This window comes from Orycteropus afer, unplaced genomic scaffold (genome assembly GCF_000298275.1).
Source record: "Orycteropus afer afer isolate SDZICR_OR568_19922 unplaced genomic scaffold, OryAfe1.0 scaffold00600, whole genome shotgun sequence".
Classification (NCBI taxonomy): Eukaryota; Metazoa; Chordata; class Mammalia; order Tubulidentata; family Orycteropodidae; genus Orycteropus; species Orycteropus afer.
Genome location: NW_006922187.1, coordinates 166426 through 189876, shown reverse-complemented (window position 1 = coordinate 189876; position 23451 = coordinate 166426). Strand labels below are relative to the sequence as shown.

Sequence of the window (23451 nt, the reverse complement as noted above, 5' to 3'; positions counted from 1 at the left end):
ATTTTGGTCAATGACATGAGACAAAGTATATGTGAACTGCTGTATGAAAAGTGAATTTACTCTGTAAATCTTCACCCAAATCCTAATAAAAAAAAAAAATAATAAAGTAGGATTTATATCTGCCATCCTGCTGATTGTTTTTTGTATGTGTCTTGTTTTTTTTTGTTTGTTTGTTTGGTACCTCTAATTTTCTATTACTGTTCTCTTTGATATCAAATATTTTCTAGTGTACCATTTAAGTTCCTTTGTTACCTCTTTATATATAAAACCAAAAACCAAACTCAGTGTCATCGAGTCATTTCTGACTCATAGCAAGACCCCTATTGGGTTTCTGAAGCTGGAAATCTTTACAGAAGTAGATAGCCCCATCTTCCTTCCACAGAGCATCTGGTGGGTTTGAACTGCTGACCTTCTGGTTAGCAGCCAAGTGCCTTATCTACTATGCCACCACTCCCCCCCCCCCATTTTAGTTATTTTGTTAATGGTTTCCTTGGAGACTGTAATTAACATCTTAACTCATAACTATATTTTGGGTTAATAGCAACTTAATTTTAATAGCATATAAAAACTTTTCTCTAATAAAGCTTTGTTCCCTCCCTGCTCCATTGTGCTATTATTGCCATACAAATTATATTTTTATACTTTATAAACTCATTAACACAGTTTTATAATTATTGCTTTATTTAACTGTCTTTTAAATCAGACAGGAAGAGGAATGCTACGTTAACATTGTGTTTATATAAGAGAGAATGATGAGGGCTATGGCAGTGGTGAGAGTGTTGTTTGTTGTTTTGTTGTTGTTGTTATGTGCTGTCAAGTGGACTCCTCCCTTGGGTTTCTGAGGCAGTATCACTACGGAAGTAGATTGCCCAACCTTCCTTCCAAGGAGTGGCTGGTGGGTTTGAACTACTACGCTTCTGGTTAGCAGTCAAGTGCTTTAGGCACTATGCTACCAGAGCTCCTGAGAGTGTTGTTAGGTGGCTTATGTTGTTCTCCTTGGCTTAAGTCTTCCTTATTGACCTCCTGCCTAATTGCTTTATTATTGAAAGTGAAGTTCTGAATTCTCCACCTATTACTGTTGAATTGCATATTTCTTCCTTCAGTTCTACTAGTTGCACGTTTGTGAATTTTTAAGAAAATAAAAGCTCTTTAAAGAAACATTTTACTGGAAAAATATTTATTAAAGTGTTAGTTTTTTAAAAATGTTGGAATTAATGCTGTTGTAAATTTTTGCTTGTTCATATTTTCTGAATTTTCTACAATAAGCATGTATTATTTGGTAATTTAAAACAAAACATGAAATTATTTAGAAATCAAATTATATGTGTTATGAAATGGAATGAGCATCGTAGTAGAGCTTCATAAATACAGTTTAACTGTTCTTTTGCCACTATCTTTTTGATCTTAGGTGAATCTTTACTTTTTTTTTTCTTTTTTAATTTTGCTTTGAGTACAGATTTATAGAGCAAATTTGTTTTACATTCAACAGTTCATATACATTTGATTCGCACCCCGATTACCATCCCCATCCATGAAAATCCCTACTAGCCTCCCTACCCAGTGACTTCCCCCTCCCTGTGGCTTTCTTAATTATGCATTCTCGTCTGTCCAGTTTTCCCTCTGTGTGAACGCTGCCCCTCTGCTGTCTCATGGCTCATTGATCTAAGAGTTGCATCTCCTTAGAGTAGGTGGGTGCGTTGCCCTGGAGTAGGTGTTCTGCATGTAGGTCTTTCTACTGTTGGGCTGAGAGCCAATCCATGGAAGTGAGCCCATTTCTAGGCCAGAGGGGTAACCCAAGACCATAGTCTTGGGGTTCTACCAGTCTCTGACCGGTAATTCTGGTCATTTTTGTGCTTTTGAATTTTGTTTCACATTTTTACTTCCACTCTATCCAGGCTCTCCAGTTTTGATCCCTTTCTAAGTGGTGGGCATTGGTAGCTGGACACCATCTAGTTCTTCTGGTCTCAGGATCATGAAGGCTGAGGTCCTCGTCCCCCTCATGGTCTATTTTATTCTTGGACTAATTGTTTCCAGATGCCTTTGATTTTCTTCACTCTTCTTTGCTTCAAATGAGAGGAGACCAATAGCTGCATCTTAGATGGCTGCTGGAAAGCTTTTAAGACTCCAGTTGCTACTCACCAAAGTAGGTTGTAGAGCAAGATTTTTATGTATAGTGTTGTGCCAATTGAGCATGATGTCCTCTGAGATTAGGGTCCCAGGTCCATAGGCCCCGTGGGTGAGTTTTTACTTCTAATTCATTAAATTCTTCATGTGTGAAATATTAATACTGACTTTTCTTAGAGTCTATCTTAGATCTAAATTTCTGTGCTTTTATATATTTAAGACACTCTGGTGGCATAGTGCCTAAGGCATTTGACTGCTAACCACAAGGTTGGCAGTTCAAACCCACTAGCCACTCCTCAGAAGGAAGGTTGGGCAAACTACTTTGTAGAGATACCGCCTTGGAAACCCAAGGAGGGGTCATTATGAGTTGGATCCAACTCCATAGCAGTGTTTGATTCGTTGGTTGGTTATATATTTATTCAACTAAATAGTTTTAATGTTAATTTTGAAATAATTTAATATTTACATAAAAGTTGAAAAGATAGTACAAATAATTATTATATAAACTTCATTCAGGTTCTCCAAATGTTAACATTTTATCACATCTACTTTGTTTCTCTCTTCCTGTGTGTATGTATATACATAATATATGTGTTTGTGTGTATGTGTGTGTGTTTATTGTTTTTCCTGAACTGTTTGAGAGTAAGTTAGAGACATGATACCTTTACTGCTAAATACTTCAGTGTGTATATCCTAAAAGCACAACAGAGTCTTCAAAATCAGGAAATTAATGCAGATACAGTATTAAAATTCTTTTGAAGCCCAAAGTAAAATTAAATAAATGAAAATTCATATTTCAAGATCCAACCCAGATCTCAGGTTGCATTTAGTTGTCATGTCTCTCCGGTCTCCCTCAGTCTTTCGTGACTGACAGTTTTGAAGAATACAGGCTAGTTATTTTGTAGACTGTTGCCCATTTTGGATTTCCTCAGGATTAGATTCAGGTTATACACTTTTGGCATAACTACCACAGAAGTGATATTATGGACTTCACTGCATGCTGTCAGGAGACAGTGGTGTTTGTCTCATTAGTGATGATGTTGAAGATCTTTCTTCCCTGGCCACAGAAACCCTCAGTTTTAATAGCTACTAAGTCATTTGATGATTTCATATATGATTTGATTTTTAAACACCTTTAGAAATTAATGCCTAAGGCACTTGACTGCTAACCACAAGGCTGGTGGTTCAAACCCACCAGCCACTCCTTGGAGGGAAGGTTGGGCAATCTACTTCTGTAGTGATACCTCCTCGGAAACCCAAGGAGGGGTTGCTGTGAGTCAGGTCTGACTCCACGGCATCTAACAATACAATAACAACTGAATTATTTTGTTTTGAATGCTTTAATTCTGAAATGATTCTAGATAAATAAATTTAAGTATTTTAGCAGTTGTGCAATTTTGACTGCCCTACTTTCTTTCCTATTTGGATCCTTTTAGGTCCTTCAAGTATTTATTGTGGCTTAAGTGTATTTCTGCAAAGTGTTTGAAACTATAAAGTGTCCCAAAACATTTTGGTTCTATCCGACGTAATCTACCATCCTCTCAACCCTCAATTTATATTATCTTCAGCTCTGGTTTTAGTTTTTCATCATCTTCTTGTTTTTGGTCCCAGTTTAGCCACAAATCTGAAAAATATAATCTGTGTTAAATTCCTTTAGCGATCATTGATATGGAATTGAAATTAGTTTTGTTCTATTTGCTTTGTCATTTCTGCTTCATTTGCATGATTGCTTCATTGAAGTTAAAGATTATTTTTTAAAAAATGAGATGATAAGGGTGAATTGTGAAAATATTTAGGTTTTCAAGATTAGAGAAGGTATTAGGCAGTTTTTTTCTTTTCTTTTCTTGATTTTTATTGTGATTTGGGTGAAAGTTTACAGAGCAAATTGACTTTCCATACAGCAGCTCACATACACTTTGTCTCATGACATTGACTACAGTTTACCACAATGCAACATCTCTCCTCCCATTTCCTCCCAATAGTTACCTCTTCCCTGTTTCCCTCCCTCCATGCACTCCTGTCCCCCAGAGCTGTCTCTCTGTGCATAAACAGCCCTTCTTTCTCCCATAATTGTTCTCTCTAAGGAGTGTATCTACCTCAGGTAAATGTTCAACTCATATGCCTGTCTTTTGTTTGGCTGGAAGCCACAGGTGTGGGTTCAATTCCAGACCTGAAGGGCAGCTAGGGGCTCAGTGTTTTCACCAGGTCCCCTCCCCTTTTTTTTTTCCCAAATGATTTTGAGTTTTGTTCCCCATTTTTCTCCCATTCTATCCAGGATCTCCTACATAGATCACCCTCTAAGTGGTAGCCAGGCACTATCTAGTTTTTCTGGTCTTATAGTGAAATCAGACTAAACGTGGGTCCCTGCTCGGTGCTCAGTCAGGCCAAAACAGTTTACATGCTGAGTGATTAAGAGGAGAGAATTATTTATTGCAAAACGACAGTGGAAGGATACGGGGTCCATACCCAAATCTGACTCCCTGGATGGCGGTCAGGTTACAGTTTTTGTAAGTTTCATGAGAGGGGGTTATACATATTCATGAAAACTTAAGGAATTTGACTGTGAATTAGTTGAGGATTGCCTGAAATTTCCTTCATCTCGGTTTAAAGGGACAGTCGTTTTTTTAATGCATTGTGCTTGCACACCCGATGAGTCACACCAGCTTCCTGCCAAGAGCTGACTGGGGCTTAGGTAGAGGGGAGAATATCAGTTCCCAGCAACTTTGTTCCTGTTCTGGTCACTTTTCAAAATGTCTTAACATACTTATCACCTGTTTCTAGAGGATAACATGGAGACAATGTGTAAATTGACCTTTCATTCCATTCAATTCTTAAGGAACTGAGTTATCATGTTTACTTATCTGCCTTCAGCCTTAATGCAGGCTGAACTTTGACTCCACCCAGCTTCAGTAGTTGTATAGGATGAGGATTGTATGGTGTACCAGTCGCTTGGACTAATTGTTCCATGCATCTTTGGTTTTCTTCGTTCTTTTTTGCTCTGGATGAGGAGAGACCCATCGTTGCATCTAGATGGCTACTTGCAAGCTTTTAAGATCCCAGCCGCTACTCTCCAAAGTAGGATGTAGAACAGTGTTTTTGTGTAGTATGTTATGCCAATTGAGCTTGATGTTCCCTGCGACCATGGTCCTGAGCCCACAGGTTCAACTACTTTCTCCCTCTGGGTAGCTGGCTGTGGCCAAGAAGGGACTACAACCTCGTCCCTTGTCACCTCTACTATATACCTGGGAATTCTTACAAAACATACAAATACACTTGTAGAAACATTGTCTGGGCATTAGGCAGTTTTTTGGAGAGATTTTATTTACTTTATTACAAATTAACATGTTGAGAACTGGAAAGTCTAGCCATTATCTCTTTGTTGAAATGTCACATTAATTACTTTTTCATGTAACAGCATTCATGAAATATCTTGTTTGTGTTAGTTACAGAGGCAGTCAAGACAGGCAGGGCCTATGCCATCATGGAGTTTGTTCTAGTGGGGGGTAAACATTAAATAAGTAAATACAAAATTAATTAAATGAATATATCATTACATCTGTGAGTAGTGCTATGAAGGGGAGTTTTGGGTTACCAATCATTGGAGGAACTGACCTACTTTAGATGTTCTGGAGGCTTCTTCATAAATAATAACATAAGGCTGATCTTGAAAATGGGAAGGTAACTTACATCCCCACTTTCCCACTTTATTATCCTAACACTCACCACCATGTGGCACTTTCTCTGTGTGACACTAACTACCCAGAGTTGGATCCCTGTAGTTAGGACACTGTCATTCCAACCTCTGCCAAATAGGCAAAAGTCAGCCTATCTGTTGGTTCTCAGTGCCCCTGGTAGGTTTGATAATTTGCTAGAATGACTCACACAACTCTCAGAGAATACATATACTTAGCTTTACCCATTTATTATAACCAGAAAAGATACAGCAAAGAGATGGATCAGGCAAGGTCTAGGAGAGGTCCCGGCAGCTTGAGGCTTCCAGGCTTCCATTGTCCTTGGGGATGCCCTATCTGCTCCAGTTCTCACCACTACAGGAAGCCCAAAAGAGGAAGTTACAAAGTCCAGGTTCATTTACAAGTTATAGGGACCTCAGTATATATGTGTGACTAGAGCCTTGATATGTATCGTGAATCAGTACCTATGTATGATTGATTCCTCAGTACCTATGTATGATTGATTCCTCATGCTACCTCCCTTTTTGATGTTTGCGGCCAGGGGGGCCCTGTGCGGCATCTATTCATTTATACATGTTTCATTCTGTGTTTGCCTTGCTATTTTGGAAAACAAAGGGGGGACCTTGATTGTTAGAGAATTCCAAGGGTTATTTATTTTCCAGAAACCAGAGAAAAAGGCCAAACCAAGCTCTTTATCTCACGTAGCTTCCTTGAAAGATACAGGGATGTGTTAGGAGTTAAGTAGGGAACCCTGTTAGCTCAATGGTTAGGTGCTCAGCTGCTAACCAAAAGATCACAAATTTGAACGCACCAGCCACTCCATGGGAATCTACTTCCATAAAGATTACCCTAGGAAACCTTATAAGGCACTCTGTCCTATTGGGGTTGCTATGAGCCAAAATCGACTCAAGGGCACATTAACAGCAGCAGCAGGAGTTATGTAGGTTACAGAGGTAGAAAGGTTAGTTCAGGGATAGTAGCATAAAACAACTGTTAATTATGTGCATAGATTCTATGTGTGTGTGTGTGTGCAAATAGAGCATAGGTAAGACATAGTGCCTAAGACACTTGACTGCTAACCAGAAGGCTGGCGGTTCAAACCCAACAGCCACTCCTTGAAAGGAAGATGGGACAATCTACTTCTGTAGTGATACTGCCTGGAAACCTGACTCCACTGGAGGGCACATAACAACAACAAGAAGACAGTTTATCTCTGCTCCAAGGTATCTGGATGACTAGAAGGCAGGGTGTGACTTGATGGCTGAAGGCTGGATTTATCTGAAGGCTCATTCACAGGCCTACAGGTGCTGGCTATCAGATGGAACCTGGCTTGTGCTGTTAGATGGACACACTGCCATGTCCTAGATGGAAAACATGAGAAGTGGACCAGAACTGGGGAGGAAGGATCATGAATTTGGTTTGGGCTACACAGTGAATTTGAGAATACTTGTGAGATAGTGAAGAGAAGTTGTCAAATACTGTAGGCAGTTGCATGTGTGGGTTGGAAGCTCAAAGGTCTAAGCTAGAGATAGAAATTTATGAACCATCTGCAGATAAGAAGTAATGGAGATGTGGGTTATGCATGAGATCGCCCAGGGAGATAGTCCAGAGTGGGAAGAGAGCCTCGCACTGGCATCTCTAGTTTGAGGGATTGCCATATATGCTGGTCATGGAGAAAATGGTTGGCCCAAACAGGAGACAATAAAACAGCCACATCCATGGGAGGAGAATGGGAAGTTTACTGTCCTAGGAGGTCAAGGAAGGCATTTAAGCAGAGTGAGCGAACATAAGATCATATACTTCTGACATGTAAGATAAGGACTGAAACATGTCCATTGGATTTAATGATTTAGAATTCGGTGGTGACCTGAACAGTAACTACTTAGGGGGAATTGCTGTTACTTGTCATTGAGTTGGTTCCAACTCATGGTGACCTCATGTATGCAGAGTAGAACTGCTCCATAGGGTTACAAGACCGTGACCTTACAGAAGCAAATTGCCTCTTATGAGGCCGGCGCTTCTGGGTGGGTTCGAACCACCAACCTTTCAGCTGGTAGTTGAGCCCTTAACCGTTTGTGCCACTTAGGGGAGAAGGGACTCTAACCCAAATTGGTATGGTATAAGGAATGAGTTAGTGGTGAGGAGATGAAAATGGGAAATTTAGATAACTCTTTGGAGAAATGTATTTGTTCAGTGAAAAAGGAGGAGAAGAGAATAGGATCACTGCAGATGAAGGTAGATTGGATATTGTTTAAGAAATTGCATTTATTTTTGAAGAAAGAGATGAAGTCACCTTCTGAGAGAGGGAGTAGGGATCAAAATAAAAGTTCATAAGATTTGAAATGGTGTTGGTGAAAGACGTGATGATAATGAGAAATAAAAATTGAATCCACATTATTGGTATTAATAGCTGCCATTGATTAAAAAGTTTAAATTCACTGCCCGCAAGTCGGATCCAACTCATAGTGACCTCTCCTTGGGTTTCCGAGGCGGTATCACTACTGAAATAGATTGCCCAGTCTTCCTTCTGGGGAGTGGCAGGTGGGTTTGAACCGCCAGCCTTCTGGTTAGCAGTCAAATGCCTTAGGCACTATGCCACCAGAGCTCCCAAAAAGTTTAAAGTAGTCGTTAATTCATTTATTTGCTTTATACTCTAATTCCTTTTTTTTTTTGCCAGAAGAATGATGAAAATGGAAACTGCTCAGGAGAAGGAATTGAATTCCCTACAACAAACTTATATGAACTGGAAAGCCGAGTATTAACTGATCATTGGTCCATCCCTTATAAGCGAGAAGAGTCACTAGGCAAATGCCTTTTGGCGTCCACCTACCTAGCACGTCTTGGTAAGTTTTCAGCCTCAAATCCCATGAAAACATTTTTTAATAAGAGGCTGGAGTTTAATGCTAGCTCTTGTCATTGGGTGTCTTTGTAATCTTGGACAGATCATTTAATCTCTTAGTCTTTGTTTATTCTGTGTAGAAGAAAAGCTTTGAACTAAATCAGCTGTTTTCTTCTAGCTCTAATAGAGCATAAAACTCTTTAAAATATAATTGAAAAGCTTTATAGAAATTGAAATTGACTTTTTTCACAGAAGCTTGGGACACTTTAAGGCTTAATTTTTTTTCCTTTTTTAAAAAAGAAGAAAGTTGTATTTATTTAGCAAATATTTTAGTACTCATTGAGTACCTGGCACTGTCCTAAGTGCTTGGTAAATATTAACCTGATAACAGAAATGAAATATCACTAGGTTGAAAGCATGTGAGTCAATGTAAGGAAACTTCTACACTTAAATCTATGAAGGGGAAAAATTATTTTTCATATTGTTTTCAGTTATAAAATGAAGTGCCTTGGCCACTTTTTTGTGATTTTTTTTTTTTCTTATTAAAGATGTGCATAGTTTATCAACATGATTAAATGTAATACATTAAAAGGAAATATTTTGACAAGATTGGATTTAACTGTGAGCAGTATGGTTTTATGATTGCATTTATGATTGGCTCTCAGCAGCAGCATTTATTGAGTGCCTATTGGGACCAAGACGCTGCTCTAGTCAGTGACTCTGAAAAGAAGAAAATGTGTTCAACTTAATTATTCTCAGTGATAAACAAAATTTGTTACTGATTTTAAAAGAAAAAAAAAATGGATTACTTCCAAAGGATGACTTTTCAATGGATTGGTATTTATTTATCACTTCATGCCAGGCACGTTTCCGTATTTTGTGTTCCTCAGTTTGTTTTAGGGAAGGAGGGTGATTTTGGAGTTTACTGAAAATATTTGTTTTTATAGAGCTGTTTAAGAAAGCAGTAATGGCTAGCAAGTAGCTGTTATTGGTGTTTTATTAGCTATTCAGTTAAATCACTGAAGTTACTCTGACATGGAAATGTAAAATCACCCATTTCAGTTCTGATTAGTATTTACTTGGTCTGATGCTATTGTTGGGAACTCTGGTAGCATAGTGGCTCAGGCACTTGACTGCTAACCAGAAAGCTGGTGGTTCAAACCTACCAGCCATTCCTCGGAAGGAAGATGGGGCAATCTACTTCCATGGTGATACTGGCTCGGAAACCCAAGGAGGGGTCACTATGAGTTGGGTCCAACTCGACGGCACATAACAACAACAATGCTATAGTTGTTTCTCAGCCTATTCCGTCATCAGAAAGTTTATGATCTACTTTTAATAATCATTGAAGAATCAAAGTTTCTATGATAAATAATTTTATATGTATGAATTTTGAGTGATGTATATATATATATATATATATATAATTTCTATAAAGTACCCAAAACCTAATAAGGTAATATATGCTTTCATTTATTTTACTAAGGTCTTTGTGAATCTGATGAAAATTGTAAGAGATTTATGGATAGGTGTATGCCTGAAGCATTTAAAAAGGTAAGAAAAATGTCCTAAACTGATTTTTTAGTGGAAATAAAGTTGGACAAGTTTTTGTTTTATTTTGTCTTAGTTGTAGCTTTTTATGCGTGAGACAAATTTATGAATCTTGTTCAACTGTGGAATCCTCTGATAGGAAAAATGTAGCTCTGATGTTGGGACTTATAAATGATTTCTTTCTTTTATATTCAGTTGGTTGCACGTGTCTTTGGTTGAATATAACGTTACTTCCTTTTATTTAACTGCTAAGGAATAGATTAAAACTTAGTTTACGCAGATGCATGTGTAATTTTCTAATATAGCTAAGGTTTGTTGCTTACAAAGATAACATTTATCAACATATAAGCCATTTTATACTTCTTATCATACAGAAACAGAAGCAGACATTTTAAACTTCTGAAAGTTTGAGTAGATCAGGCATTTTTACTAGTAAAATGGCATGCATACAGCAGCTTCTCTATCAGAGTTAGAGTGATAGGCTCACTCCCTGTCTGGTTACATCTCTTATAAAGCAATTTTTCTTAACAGTGAGAATAGGAGATCATGGGAATCGTGTTTTTTAAGAGCATTCTGACTCAGTGTGATTCCTTTTCAGAACATGAATCTTGAATTCTCACTAGAGCAGGGACTGTGTCTATCTTAGATAACTGTACTTTTCCCCAGTGTGTATGTCATAGAAAGAGCTCAATAAATATCTGTTGAGTAAAGAGCTTTGTGGGAGCTCTGGTAGCGTAGTGCCTAAGGCACTTGACTGCTAACCAAAAGGCTGACGGTTCAAACCCACCAGCCACTCCTCAGAAGGAAGGTTGGGCAATCTACTTCCATAGTGATACCACCTCGGAAACCCAAGGAGGGGTAGCTATGAGTCGGGTCCGACTCGACAGCACATAACAACAACAACAAAGAGCCTTGTGCTGTGTTGTACTTCTGGGTTTCGACATCTATTTCTATCTCATGGGCAAGTCAGTCACTAGAACTACAGATGGGTAGAGTTTATATTGATCTTAAAACCCAGTAAAACAAAATGTCCATTTGCAAATGATTGCTCCCATCTGCATTTTGGTAATCAGAATCTCCTTTTAATTCAAGGCTTAAAAAATACAAAACAAATCTTAGAAACAAAAATAGCTTATTCTTTGAAAACAGGAAGAAATCTTTTTAAATAATCATTTTTGAGAGAGATCATATGGAACCAAGATTTATCTTCATTTTCAATGAATTACATTTAACAATTTGTAGTTTAAAATTGTTTTGTAGCTTTTTTATAAAAGTAAACTTTTTGTAATGTTACCATATTGTTGAACACATCAAAATGTGAATAAACTTATGGAGAAATAGACAATACAAGTTAATTCAGAGTTATGGAAAAGGGCTTATTTATCTAAGGAGAGACTTTAGGTTGATGATCTCCAGATCCCAAAAGCCCTGTATCAAGTCAGTTCACCAAAAAGTTTCATATTTGGATTATAATACTTTAACTCTTCACAGAGATGCTTCAGAGAGCTGTTTTATGTCATGCCCTCAGCTGTTAGTAAATGTTAGTACAATACATTGTTGCATAAAGAACCCTTGGTTTTGTTTTTCCATCAAACTGTGAATACAAAGGTATCCTATATTATGTTGTTCAGTGTTTTTTCTTTTTTATGTAAAAATATATATGTTAAATTCTTTTAGATTTTAGTGCTAGTAAAAAGGTTTTCTCTCCATCAGTGAAACATACTTCCTTTCATTAGATCAAAGGAGCTACAGAATTCTATGTGCCTTTTAGGCAGGGCTGCCAGAAAACTCAGTAGTATTTTATATAATTGCCATTGCTTCCCTTAGCCATGTGTCATAGTGTGATGACCCTACTTCAGTCTTTGCCCCCCTCAGCTTTTCTTATACGCTATCTCGCATTTTTTTTAAAAGTAAGAATATAAATAATAGATGATCGCATGAATGAATGCTCAAAAGTAGCTTTGCTGTTCTACCCCCTTTACCTTTCATCTTCAGGCCAGCATATATTATCAGTAGAATCAAGCAGGGGGAAAAACTTCTAGTTTTGGCTATTATGCACAGTTATGTTTAAACTTGGTGAGCATCTACCCCATAAAGGTGCTGCCTGTTTTTTCCCACCTCTTTTGGAAGGTAAACAGAACTCCATTTTTCAAAGTAAAAAATGAGCAGAGTTGCAGCAGAGGGAATGGTGCTTTTAATCCACATACATTTTTATCTTATAGTCACATAAAGCTTCTTAAATGTTAATCTCTTGTTTCATTATCTAATTTGCAAATAGAAGAGGAATATATAGTTCAAAAAAGAACCTTGTAAAAAATAGTAAGTCAATGGTTTATATAAACCCATCTCACAAATTTTGCTCATTTGCGCAAATAACACAACTAATGTTTTTTAGAAAATTTGTAACTGAGCTTTTTTTCCATGTGGCTCTAGAAGTTTGGCCTCTTCTATTGCTGTTGTTATATGCTGTCGAGTCAGACCTGACTCATAGCGACCCTTCCTTGGGTTTCTGAGGCAGTATCACTATGGAAGTAGATTGCCCAACCTTCCTTCCAAGGAGTGGCTGGTGGGTTTGAACTGCCAGTCTTCTGGTTAGCAGTCACATGCCTTAGGTACTACACCACCAGAGTGCTCCTAAATTGATGGTAAGGTATTCTTAAAACTATGTAAGAAGCCCTGGTGGCACAGAGGTTAAGCACTGGGCTGCTAACTGAAAGGTCAGCAATTCCATCCCACCAGATGCTCTGCAGAAGAAAGAACTGGCAGTCTGCTTCAGTAAGGATTAACAGCCTTGGAAGCCTTACAGGGCAGTTCTATTCTGTCCTATAAAGTCTCTATGAGTAGAAATCAACTCAGTGGCAATGGATATAGAGTGTTTATAAAGTGCCTTCCCATTTGTTATATATATTTGTAATATATCCCATTTGTTATATATTTTGATCCTCATAAAATCTTTGTGAAATGTGTAGGAATTAATGACTCTTAGAAATGAGAGAACTGAGCCTCCAAGAATAAGTTAAATTTGTCTACAGCTATACAGATAGAAAACAGCAGTACCAAGAATTGATCTGAGGTTTTGTTCAAATCAATTCTCTTTTAACAAACTGCTTTAATGTAAGGAAATAAAATTCAAGAACAAAACAACACTGTAGATGGACTGTAGTTATGAGTCTTTTAAAGCAAATCATCTACATAAAAGTAAGTAGTATGTTAATAATCTCTTAATTATTTGAGATAAAACTACTAAACTGTAGACTTTCTTTCTTTCTTTCAAGTTAAACTCTCAACTGTCCTTTATGTTTTTGTAGCTCCTGACGTCAAGTGCTGTTCACAAGTGGGGTACTGAAATTCATGAAGGAATCTACAACATGTTGATGTTACTGATAGAACTGGTTGCAGAGAGAATAAAGCAAGATCCAATCCCCATTGGTCTCCTGGGTGTGCTTACAATGGTACAGTATCTCTAAAATGAAGTACTTTGTGTTTGGATTTTGTTTAAAATACTTGCTATGTTCTGACTCATAATTAAATGAGTAGTAATGATTTCGTCATTAAATATATTAATTAACAGTTAGGGTTTGTTTTATTTTAAAAACAAAGCAACTATCCTGTGCATTTAGTTTGGAAGAAATACCTTTCTAATTTTAACTACTTTTCAGCTCATAGAATGGAATAGCTTTCCTTTACCTCTCCTTGATTATTCACAACTTATATACTTTCACATAGGGTTTTATGTAATTTGATTTCTGGCCTTTTTCTGCAACAGCTAATAGCAGCTACATGGAGAAGGAACACTCGCTCATGCTCTTCCATCCTAACTTTTGTCACATCTGTCACTGCCCCTGTTTCCTGATTCTGCCCATGGTAGTCCACATACATCTGGAATTGTGCCTTCACAGTGCTTTGAATCAGACCTTTCACCCTGTTTCCTCCCTGCCTTCCCTCACAGCAGACATTGAAAAGGATAGGAGAGAACCATGTTGGTTGTTTGCTCCTCTGCATTAAGGAATATGCTTTGTCAGTATTCTTGGAACATTCCATCAATGAAAAAAGGAGTCCAAGGCTATATTTTATCTTCTTTTCTAATGCTAATATGTGTTACTATAGAAATAGATAATAATAATGTTTCTCTGTTTTCTTGGAATCTAGGCTTTCAATCCTGATAATGAATACCATTTTAAAAACAGAATGAAAGTCTCTCAAAGGAATTGGGCAGAAGTATTTGGAGAGGGAAATATGTTTGCTATTTCACCAGTTTCTACATTCCAAAAGGTGAGCACAGTTTGTTTCATGTTTTTATTGAGAAATATATGAAAGAGAAGATGTTCTGTGCTACAAAAATGACAGTTTACATGAAAGGATTAAAACAATTTTTGAAGAATGTCAAATATTTCAAATGGCTCATAAAATTGCTTGAACAATTTTTTAGATTGAATATTTTTCATTGCATATTTTCCAATAGCTGTTAACTAATACCATGAAGAATTTTATAGATTTGGAATGATACTTAATGAAATAAGAAGTGGCCACTTGACTTCAGTGCCCTATCTATTGGATTATCAGAACTCCAGTTTAATTGGTGGCCCAGTTTCTTAGAGATGTTTGAGAGATTAAGACATTTGAAATGAGTAGAGAAAATAATCTAGTAGTTAGTCTTGTATATAATTTTCTTTTAAACTTAATAAGCATAAAGGCTTTTGCTTTTTCAAGCCCAGAACCAATATCTTTATTTTGTATTTAAATGCCTTTAGTGTGTTCAGAACATTATACTCACAAGGAGTACATGATCTAATCAGTCATTTGGTTCAAACATTGTTTTGTTTTTTGAGAAACAGTTGAAAGAAATCAATTTATTAAGTAGACGGCTTGTCTATTGCTTTAATAGAAGGAACCGTTTAGTTTAGCAATTATTTACCGAGTATTTACTATGTATCTGGCATTATTCTTGGCTTTGGAAATACAAGTACAAATAAAGCAGTCCTTTCCCTTAATATAAAGAGTAATAAGTCATGATTTCTAGCTTATAGTGTACTGGGGGAAATATGAAAACAACAGAAAAATCCCATTATAATAAACAATGGCTATGATTATAATAATATGTATGATGCATAGAATGCAGAGATGGAAGTAGTTAATGCTCTCTCAGAGGGTCAGATAACACTCTAGAGAGGAGGTAAGAGCTGAATGGAAAGATACAGTATGTAAATTGGGATTTAACCCCCACACCAACTCAGTAATTTAGATACTGTTTTTAGCTCCATTTCATCAATGAGAAACTGAGGCACACAGAGGTTAAGTCACTTGCCCAAGTTCACGTACCTGGGTATTTAAAGAACCCGTGAAGTCCAGCTCCAGGGTCTGCTTTCTTCAATCATGTGTCGTACTGTCTTCCAGAGTATTAGAATCTTCTTTTCAGGTTTGTTGTGAGGATTAAATGACAAATATGTAGAAAAGCACTGAACGCAGAGGTTCACTATAGTAAGTACTCAGCCAGTGTTTCTTCTCTTGCCCTCAGTTTACTTACACAGTGACTGAGACCCAAAGAAGTTTCAGTCTTTTTCCTCTCATTATCACAAAGGAAAGATCTTTCCTCCTACAAGACCCTGGATCCCCTCCCCCCTTGCCTGCTCAGTCATTTTACTCCTTAGGTTTTCTATTCTCCTTTTAGCATCCTCTTTATTAGATCTTTCTCAGTAGCAGACAACATGCACTGGTATTGTCCATCTTTTAAAATTCTGCGTTTGCTACCACTTCTCCTTTCTAGCTTCAGCGTGACATTCTTCTACAACCATACCTTATGAATGACTCCACTTTTCCCCCTCCAAGTCATTCTTTTCATCATTGCCCTAAAAATTCTAACTTAATAACTGAACAGTCTAACTATTGTCAATATCTATGTCCTCCTCTGAGCAATGCTTGAAAACCTTAGAATGTTTTGAGTGCTCACCCTGCTCCTGATTCATTGTCTCTTTGTTGTTATTGTCGTCTGTCGTCTTAGTCCTCTTTTGTCTTTTTTACCTCTTAAAATAGAACTCATCATTGTTATATTATGCAGTATTTTGACGTAGCCGTATTTTGTTTGGGTACCATTCCTTCTGCATCTCACACCTTACTTTGGAATCCTTATTTTTCTTCTTCCTGAAGTACATCCTGTAAAATGTTCTTTAGTAAGAGTAGATTACCTTGGTAGGGTTAAGTCTTTATTTTTGATGACCTGAACTTCACTTTATTTCCCATTTCTTGAATATTTTCACAGGGTCTTAAATTCTAGATTGACAGCTGTGTTCTGTAAAAATATTGATGATCTCATTCTATTGTCTCCTGTGTTTGTTACTGTCGAGAAGTCACTATTGGTCTAACTAATGTTCCTTTAGGAGCTCTGGTAGTGTAGTGCCTAAGGCACTTGACTGCTAACCAGAAGGCTGGCAGTTCAAACCCACCAGCCACTCTTTGGAAAAAAGGTTGGGCAATCTATTTCCATAGTGACTGCCTTGGAAACCCAAAGAGAGGTCACTATGAGTTGGGTCTGACTCGACTGCACATAACAACAACCACAATGTTCCTTTATAAGAAAGTTATCTTTTTTTTCACGGCTGCTTTTGGCCTGTCTTCCCTGGCTCACCATGTTCCAGCCGGGAGAGTTTTCTCTCAGTTCTTCAAGTAATCTTACTGTCTTCCCCACTGAGCCTTTGTTATTCCACCCACTCTGCCTGGGCTGCTTTTGAATGACTAAATCTGTCTTATTCTTAAAGCTCCAGGTTAAAGAGCGCCTTTCCAGAAAGGTCTTCCATAACCTATCACCCATAGAATAGGTCTTTTATTCATCTGAGAAGACCATTTGCTTGTCTTTTTATAAGCTTTGGTGGATGGCAGCTCTGGTGGCATATAGTGCCTAAGGCACTTAACTGCTAACCAGAAGGCTGGCAGTTCAAACCCACTAGCCACTTCTCAGAAGGAAGATTAGGCAATCTACTTCCATAGTGATACTGCCTCAGCAACCCAAGGAGGGGTCTCTCTGAGTCAGAGACAACTCGAGGGCATATAACAACAACAACAACAACAACAGCGCTGTTTGAACTATTGTATATATTTGTTGACTTGTTTTTGTTGACTGTATTAGAATACGAGCTTCTCTTTTTAGTCACTGTTCTATATCCAGCCCCTAGAATAGTATCCAAACCCTTCAGTAAAGGAAAGAAAAGAAAGGGCTTGCCCAGGAGCATTAATTAATTACACATTTGGCACTAAAACATTAGTTTTCTTATTTCTTACTTGCTACTTTTTAGGTAAATGATTACTAATTTCTAAAATATAACTTTCATAGAGAATTCGACTGAAGTTATTCTTTTCTTTGGGAAGCTTAAACAACTGATTTCAGTTACCCAAAAATATACAAATACCCTGTATTATGGCAGTTCTACCAAAATGCACTCATAGACTCTCAAAATTGTATGCAGTATGTCAAAGATTGACATTAAGAAACACTTGGAAAACTTCCAAAAATACTTTTCAAAATTAATATTTGTTTTCCTACTTTTCATTTAGGATGAAAAAGTATGTAAGGCTTAATGAGCTTTTATATTACCGTTCATTTTCTCTGTTCTTTTTTCATAGGAGCCTCATGGATGGGTTGTGGATTTGGTGAATAAGGTATCCAGCTTTTATTAGTAATGGTTAATATGATATATTTTCCATTTTCTAATGAGATTTCATGGAGTCCCTGGGTGGCACACGTGGTTAAGGGCTTGACTGCTAACTCAGAGGCACCTTGGATAAAAACCTATCCACCTTGCTTCCGAAATGTCATAGCCCTGCAAATGCTATGTAACAATTTTATTCTGCATACATGGGGTCTCCATGAGTCAGAATTAACCTGACAGCAATTAGCAACAACACGATATCTCAGAGTTTAGTGTTAAGTAAACAATAGCTACAAAGAATAATCAGAACTTTTCCCTAAGGAACGAGGTTTTATACAGGTAAACATCACCTTTAGGACTTAGCAGATCTCCTGCAGCGTACCATAAGAAAATTAGCACTTATCTTCACGGTGATTCTCTTGAGACCAACTACTCTAGAGTAGAGAGATAAAGTAGCACGTTAGGCTTGGTTGCTTGCTTAAATCATTAATGTATGACATTTTAACATTGAACTGGGCCTTTTTTCTTCTCAGTTTGGAGAATTAGGTGGATTTGCAGCAATCCAAGCCAAGCTCCATTCAGAAGATATAGAACTTGGGGTAAGTTAAACCATGGTATTTGCCCAATTTGGAAGTTGACTTTACTTGTGCTAGTATCCTACCTAGGAGCTCTGGTCGCATAGTGCCTAAGGCACTTGACTGCTAACCAGAAGCCTGGCGGTTCAAACCCACCAGCCACTCCTTGGAAGGAAGATGGGGCAATCTACTTCCTTAGTGACAGTGCCTCGGAAACCCAAGGAGGGGTCGCTATGAGTCAGGTCCAACTCGACGGCACATGACAACAACAGCAAGTATCCTACCTAGGAGACACAGTCTGGACACATTATATTGGATGTTAAATTATAAGTTCATCTGTACAAGAGCAGATTCGTGGTTCTGATAATCAAATAAATCTTTACTCCTAATCATAATCAAATTTCAGTGTATCCTATTTGAGTATTTTTCTCTCATTGATTTCCCTTTGCCTATGGTGTTTTTCTCTTAAATTGTGATGTTACATGAAATTATCTTACTAAGGAGAGTTGCTATATGTAACAAGTGTATATGTACATAATAATTTTATGATTCAGTTAAATGATTATATAAATCAGCATTCATTTCATAGTATCAGGCACAAATAAAAATACCTTATTTCAACAAGGTTGCTTAGTAAGCTTTTTGACATCACAGAGACTTACAGATAACAAAGCACTATAAGATGGGAGCTTGGAATCATCCCTTAGTTATAATGTATTATATTTTCATGTGTACTTCATTTTGTCAAAAATAAATCTTGTGATAAACGGGATAACTTTATCATTAATTTTTCAGACTGCTGACCTGTTAGTAACTGAATCATTTTATTCTGTTCTCTAGTTAATCATTCATTCAATAAAAAACTATTTGTTATGTACTTACCTATCACATATAAGACAAGGTATTAGCAGCTAAATTTCATCAGTGCAGAAAATGATGTGGTAAAGTAATAGACCTAAGTAATGCAGATTGTGCTTATAGTAGCGATTATTTCTGTGGGACCGTGACTAATCAACTCCTTTGGTCTCTTTTTGGATGAGTGAAGTAAGAATGGTCAGGGAGAGAGACTGATGCTTTGGTAATCACTGACCCTTTGTTGCCACTCACTTCTCATCCTTAAAAGGTCAAATATTGCCAAATCATAAACTTTTCTACTGATCAGGGAGCCTTTTCTACCATTCTTGGAAGGAAATTAAGTTGTTGGACTGCAAAAAGGGCATGGAGGTGGCATCTTCTGACCTCCTCTAACTTCATAAGAGGAAGACAGAATCACTATCAGCAGCCTAAGGCTTATTCTTATGAGGGCAGACATGCTACCACCCTTCAGCCTTTTACCAACTCTGAGACCAACCATCCCTCCCATGGCACTTACTGTTTCTCTGTTGGGTTTAATACTTTGTTGCAGTGACCACACAGAACTCACAGACAATACTCAGAATTATGGGGTTTGTTAGGGAAGTAACAAGCTACAATTCAGGTTTAGGAATGTGCTCAGGATACAGTTCTTCGATCAGGACAGTCTCTCCTCTGCTGTGCCCTCAGAAACGCCTTTCTCACCCTTGACTTCTACACTTGGCCTCTGCCCTGCTTGGGTAGGTGTTACCAAGCTCTTTTAGCTTTGCTAAAGGTATAGCTAGGTGCACCCCACTCCACCAGTAAGCCTCCTGCACAGCGGCACTCAGCTTTCCTGCTCCGTGGGCCAGGTAAGCCTGCTGCTCTGTCTCATGTCTCTTGGTTCCACTGCCGCCTCCTCTCTCCCAGAGTGTCTCTTAGCCAAGGAGGTCTAGTGCAGGGATCTTGGGTCCAAGTATGTGCTCTACTTTACCTCCAGCTCTTTTGATGGCAGTAAGATCCCCTAGAGATCTAAGAGGGCTCATTTTAAGCCTGGCAGAGTGACAAAACTCACTAATCCCAACATTAGAGTTCTACACACCTTATTTGCCTGGTCCCACCGAGTAATTCGGTGGGACTTGCAAAGACTATGGCTAGAAAAGACCTACCAGGTAATTCACTGCACCACATGGACTGCCATTTTGATCCTTGTTGAATGGATAAAGTACATTGGCAATTATCCTAGAAGATAATAGTGATTTAAAAGCAAAACAACAAAAACCTATTCAAGTACAGAGTTTCCCACCCCCCAGCTTTCTTTTTTTACTCAATTTTATTTATTTTGTTGTTGTTACAAATATACACAGCAAAACATACACTGATTCAACAGTTTCTACCTGTGGAAATTACATGAGTGCCATTGATTACATTCTTTGAATTGTGCAGTCATTTTCACCCTCCTTTTCTGAGTTTTTCCTCCTCACTAACATAAACTCACTATCCCCCTACTCTCTTACCTTTCTAGTTGCTGTTGAATCCATATAGATAGTTCTTCAAAGAGTATAATGCACGATACATTTTTCTAGTTAAGCTAAACTGTTTTTCAGTCTTAAAATGATTTCAGGGAATGTTTTTAGTTTAAGGATTAAAGACTATCATAAGATGATACTTTCAGGGATTCATCTACCTAAGAATTTGAAATCCTGTTCTTTATTTCCCCCTTGTTGACCAGGATTCTTCTAAGGCGTCTTTGATCAAAATATTCATTAATGGTAGCCAGGCACCATCCAGTTCTGGTTTCATGGCAAAGGAGGTAGTTGTTCATGGAGCTAATTAGCCACACATTCCATATTTTCCCGGCTTTCCTGTTTCTCAAGAACTGGTTAGATAGGTCATTGTACATATATCTAAAATATGTATTCCATTAAAAAAAAAAGGTAGACCATCACTAATTACTGCAAGGTGAATTTATTTAAAAAATGAAAAACAAGCAGCCCAGAAGTTCTGCCCTACTCATCTAAATATTGGCTGAGAGAGTTCTGGTAAGATGGCAGAATAGGCAGAAAGACGCCACAGACCGTCTTCAGAAAAGAAAAGGGGAACCAATTAACACAGATAAGAAGAAAATCCTGGACCCCTGACCCTTGAAGGGAAGGTTATAGAAGTGAACTAAACTCCAACTAGCAGCAGAATTTGCATGAAAACACCAAAAAAGGAGACATATGAAGCTATAGTCTGGCAGGGATCCTGACGGCACAGACAGCTTGGATATTGCCAACTGGTGGTAGGACCTAAGAATTAACCTAAAAATCAGCCCTGCTAGGCAGGGACTACACAGGACTGCTCTAGTGGCTGGTGAACGAAAGGGGAAGCAGCAAAGAGGAGGGCGGGCTGAGCTGTGGATTTTTGCCTTTCCAGAGGGCACAGCCATTTTGAATGTTTACAAGTGGTTTGACCATTTTGGATATTTAAAGCAACAGCATTCTTCCAGATTCCAGGGACTTAAGAACAGGCTCCACTTGCCAGGAACCACAAGGACATTCCGGACGCGGAGGACTGGAAAGGTGCAACCTTCCCCTTGTTACTGTTATACCCCACACCCTCGTGGTAAACATAGGTATGGCCATACCTACTCCCACCCACCGTCTGGGCCAGCAGGAATTCCATCCCAGTCTACATGCTCGGATGGAGCCTGTGTGCCCTGCCCTGATTTTTTTTTTTTTTAGTTTGTTTGTTTTTATCTGTTTTAAAACTCCTATATTATTATTACTTTTATCCTTTGTACTATTATTCTTTATTCTTCCCTTCTAAGTTCTAGTTTTCAGGTTTTTTTCTTTTCCCTGTTCCTGGTTGCAATTTTTTTTCTTTTCTCGTGGTTAACCTCATTACTTGTTTTTTTTTTTTTAATCACTATTTTCTTCATTATTCTCCTTCACTACCTTTTTTCTCTTATTGGCCTCTCTCCAGATATGCGGTGTTTTTTTTTTCCCCCCTTTTCTCTTTTTTCTTTTTTGGTTACTGTTCCTGTGTGATTACACAGTGTGTTTTGTGCCCATTTGTTTTACTGTTCTCATGGTTATTCAGTTGTTATTTTTGTCTAACTGAGTGAAAGGCAGCAACAGTCTCCATAGGACACAACTACACCCACACCTCCTGCAGCTTCACTTACTGAAAGAGAGCCACCACTTACTTCTCAACCAATGGGCCAACAATAAACAACCACCAAGAAAAGCCTGACTCACCTTTGGCTGCTCTTCCCAAACAGTTAACAGAGATCTAAATACAACAACGCCACGATGTCTCAGAGACAACAGACCATCACAGTCCACACAAAGAAGCAAGGAAAAGTGGTAGAAACAAGGGAGCAGGATACAGACTCAGAACACATCCCTGAGGAAGAAGCAGCATTGGAACTCTGTGATAAGGAATTCAAAGAATTATATTCACATATATTCAAAGGACTGAAAGACAGACCAAAGAAAACACAGAAAAAACCCTAGAAGAATTTTGAAAGAAAATACAAGAACAAAATGAAAAAATAAATGAAAAATTAGAAATGATTCTAAATCTACAGATTGAAATCCAGAAGATTAATACTAAATTGTCAGAAATAGGTAACACTTTGAAAGGGCAAAGGAGTAGAACTGATGCAATGAAAGACAGCATTAATGAGATTGAAGACAAATACCTGAATACTTCTTTGGAAAGGGATCAATCAGAAAAAATATCAAAGCAAAATGAAGAAAGCCTAAGAGTCATATGGGATATCATCAAAAGGAATAACCTGCGTGTCATTGGAATTCCAGAATAGGAAGAGAAAAATAAAACCACTGAGAAAATTGTCCAAGATTTGTTGGAGGAGAACTTCCCTGATATGATGCAATGTGAAAATATATCCATTCAGGAAGTCCAACAAACCCCAAACAGGATAGACCCCAAAAGAAAATCACCAAGACATATCATTGTCAAACTCATCAAAACCAAAGACAAAGAAAGAATCCTGAAAGCAGCATGGGAAAAACAAAAGTTACTTACAAAGGACAGCTCTGATTTCTCAGCAGAAACCATGCAAGCGAGAAGGCAATGGAATGGTATACATAAAACCCTGAAAGAGAAAAATTGCCAACCAAGAATTATATACTCGACAAAATTGTCCCTCAAATATGATGGTGAAATTAGGAGATTTCCAGATAAGCAGA

The 23451-nt window shown here is 37.8% G+C and overlaps 1 protein-coding gene across 1 annotated transcript in view; it reads left to right on the top strand.

Moving 5' to 3' along the window:
• The window catches only part of USP24 (ubiquitin specific peptidase 24), a 201450-nt gene that overhangs the window by 54699 nt on the left and 123300 nt on the right, over positions 1-23451 (top strand). Inside the window, exons 2-7 of the mRNA XM_007956287.2 lie at positions 8494-8659; positions 10142-10209; positions 13515-13658; positions 14356-14478; positions 17821-17856; positions 18380-18445. Coding sequence (XP_007954478.1) covers positions 8494-8659; positions 10142-10209; positions 13515-13658; positions 14356-14478; positions 17821-17856; positions 18380-18445 — 603 coding nt within the window. The remainder of the gene's footprint in view (positions 1-8493; positions 8660-10141; positions 10210-13514; positions 13659-14355; positions 14479-17820; positions 17857-18379; positions 18446-23451) is intronic.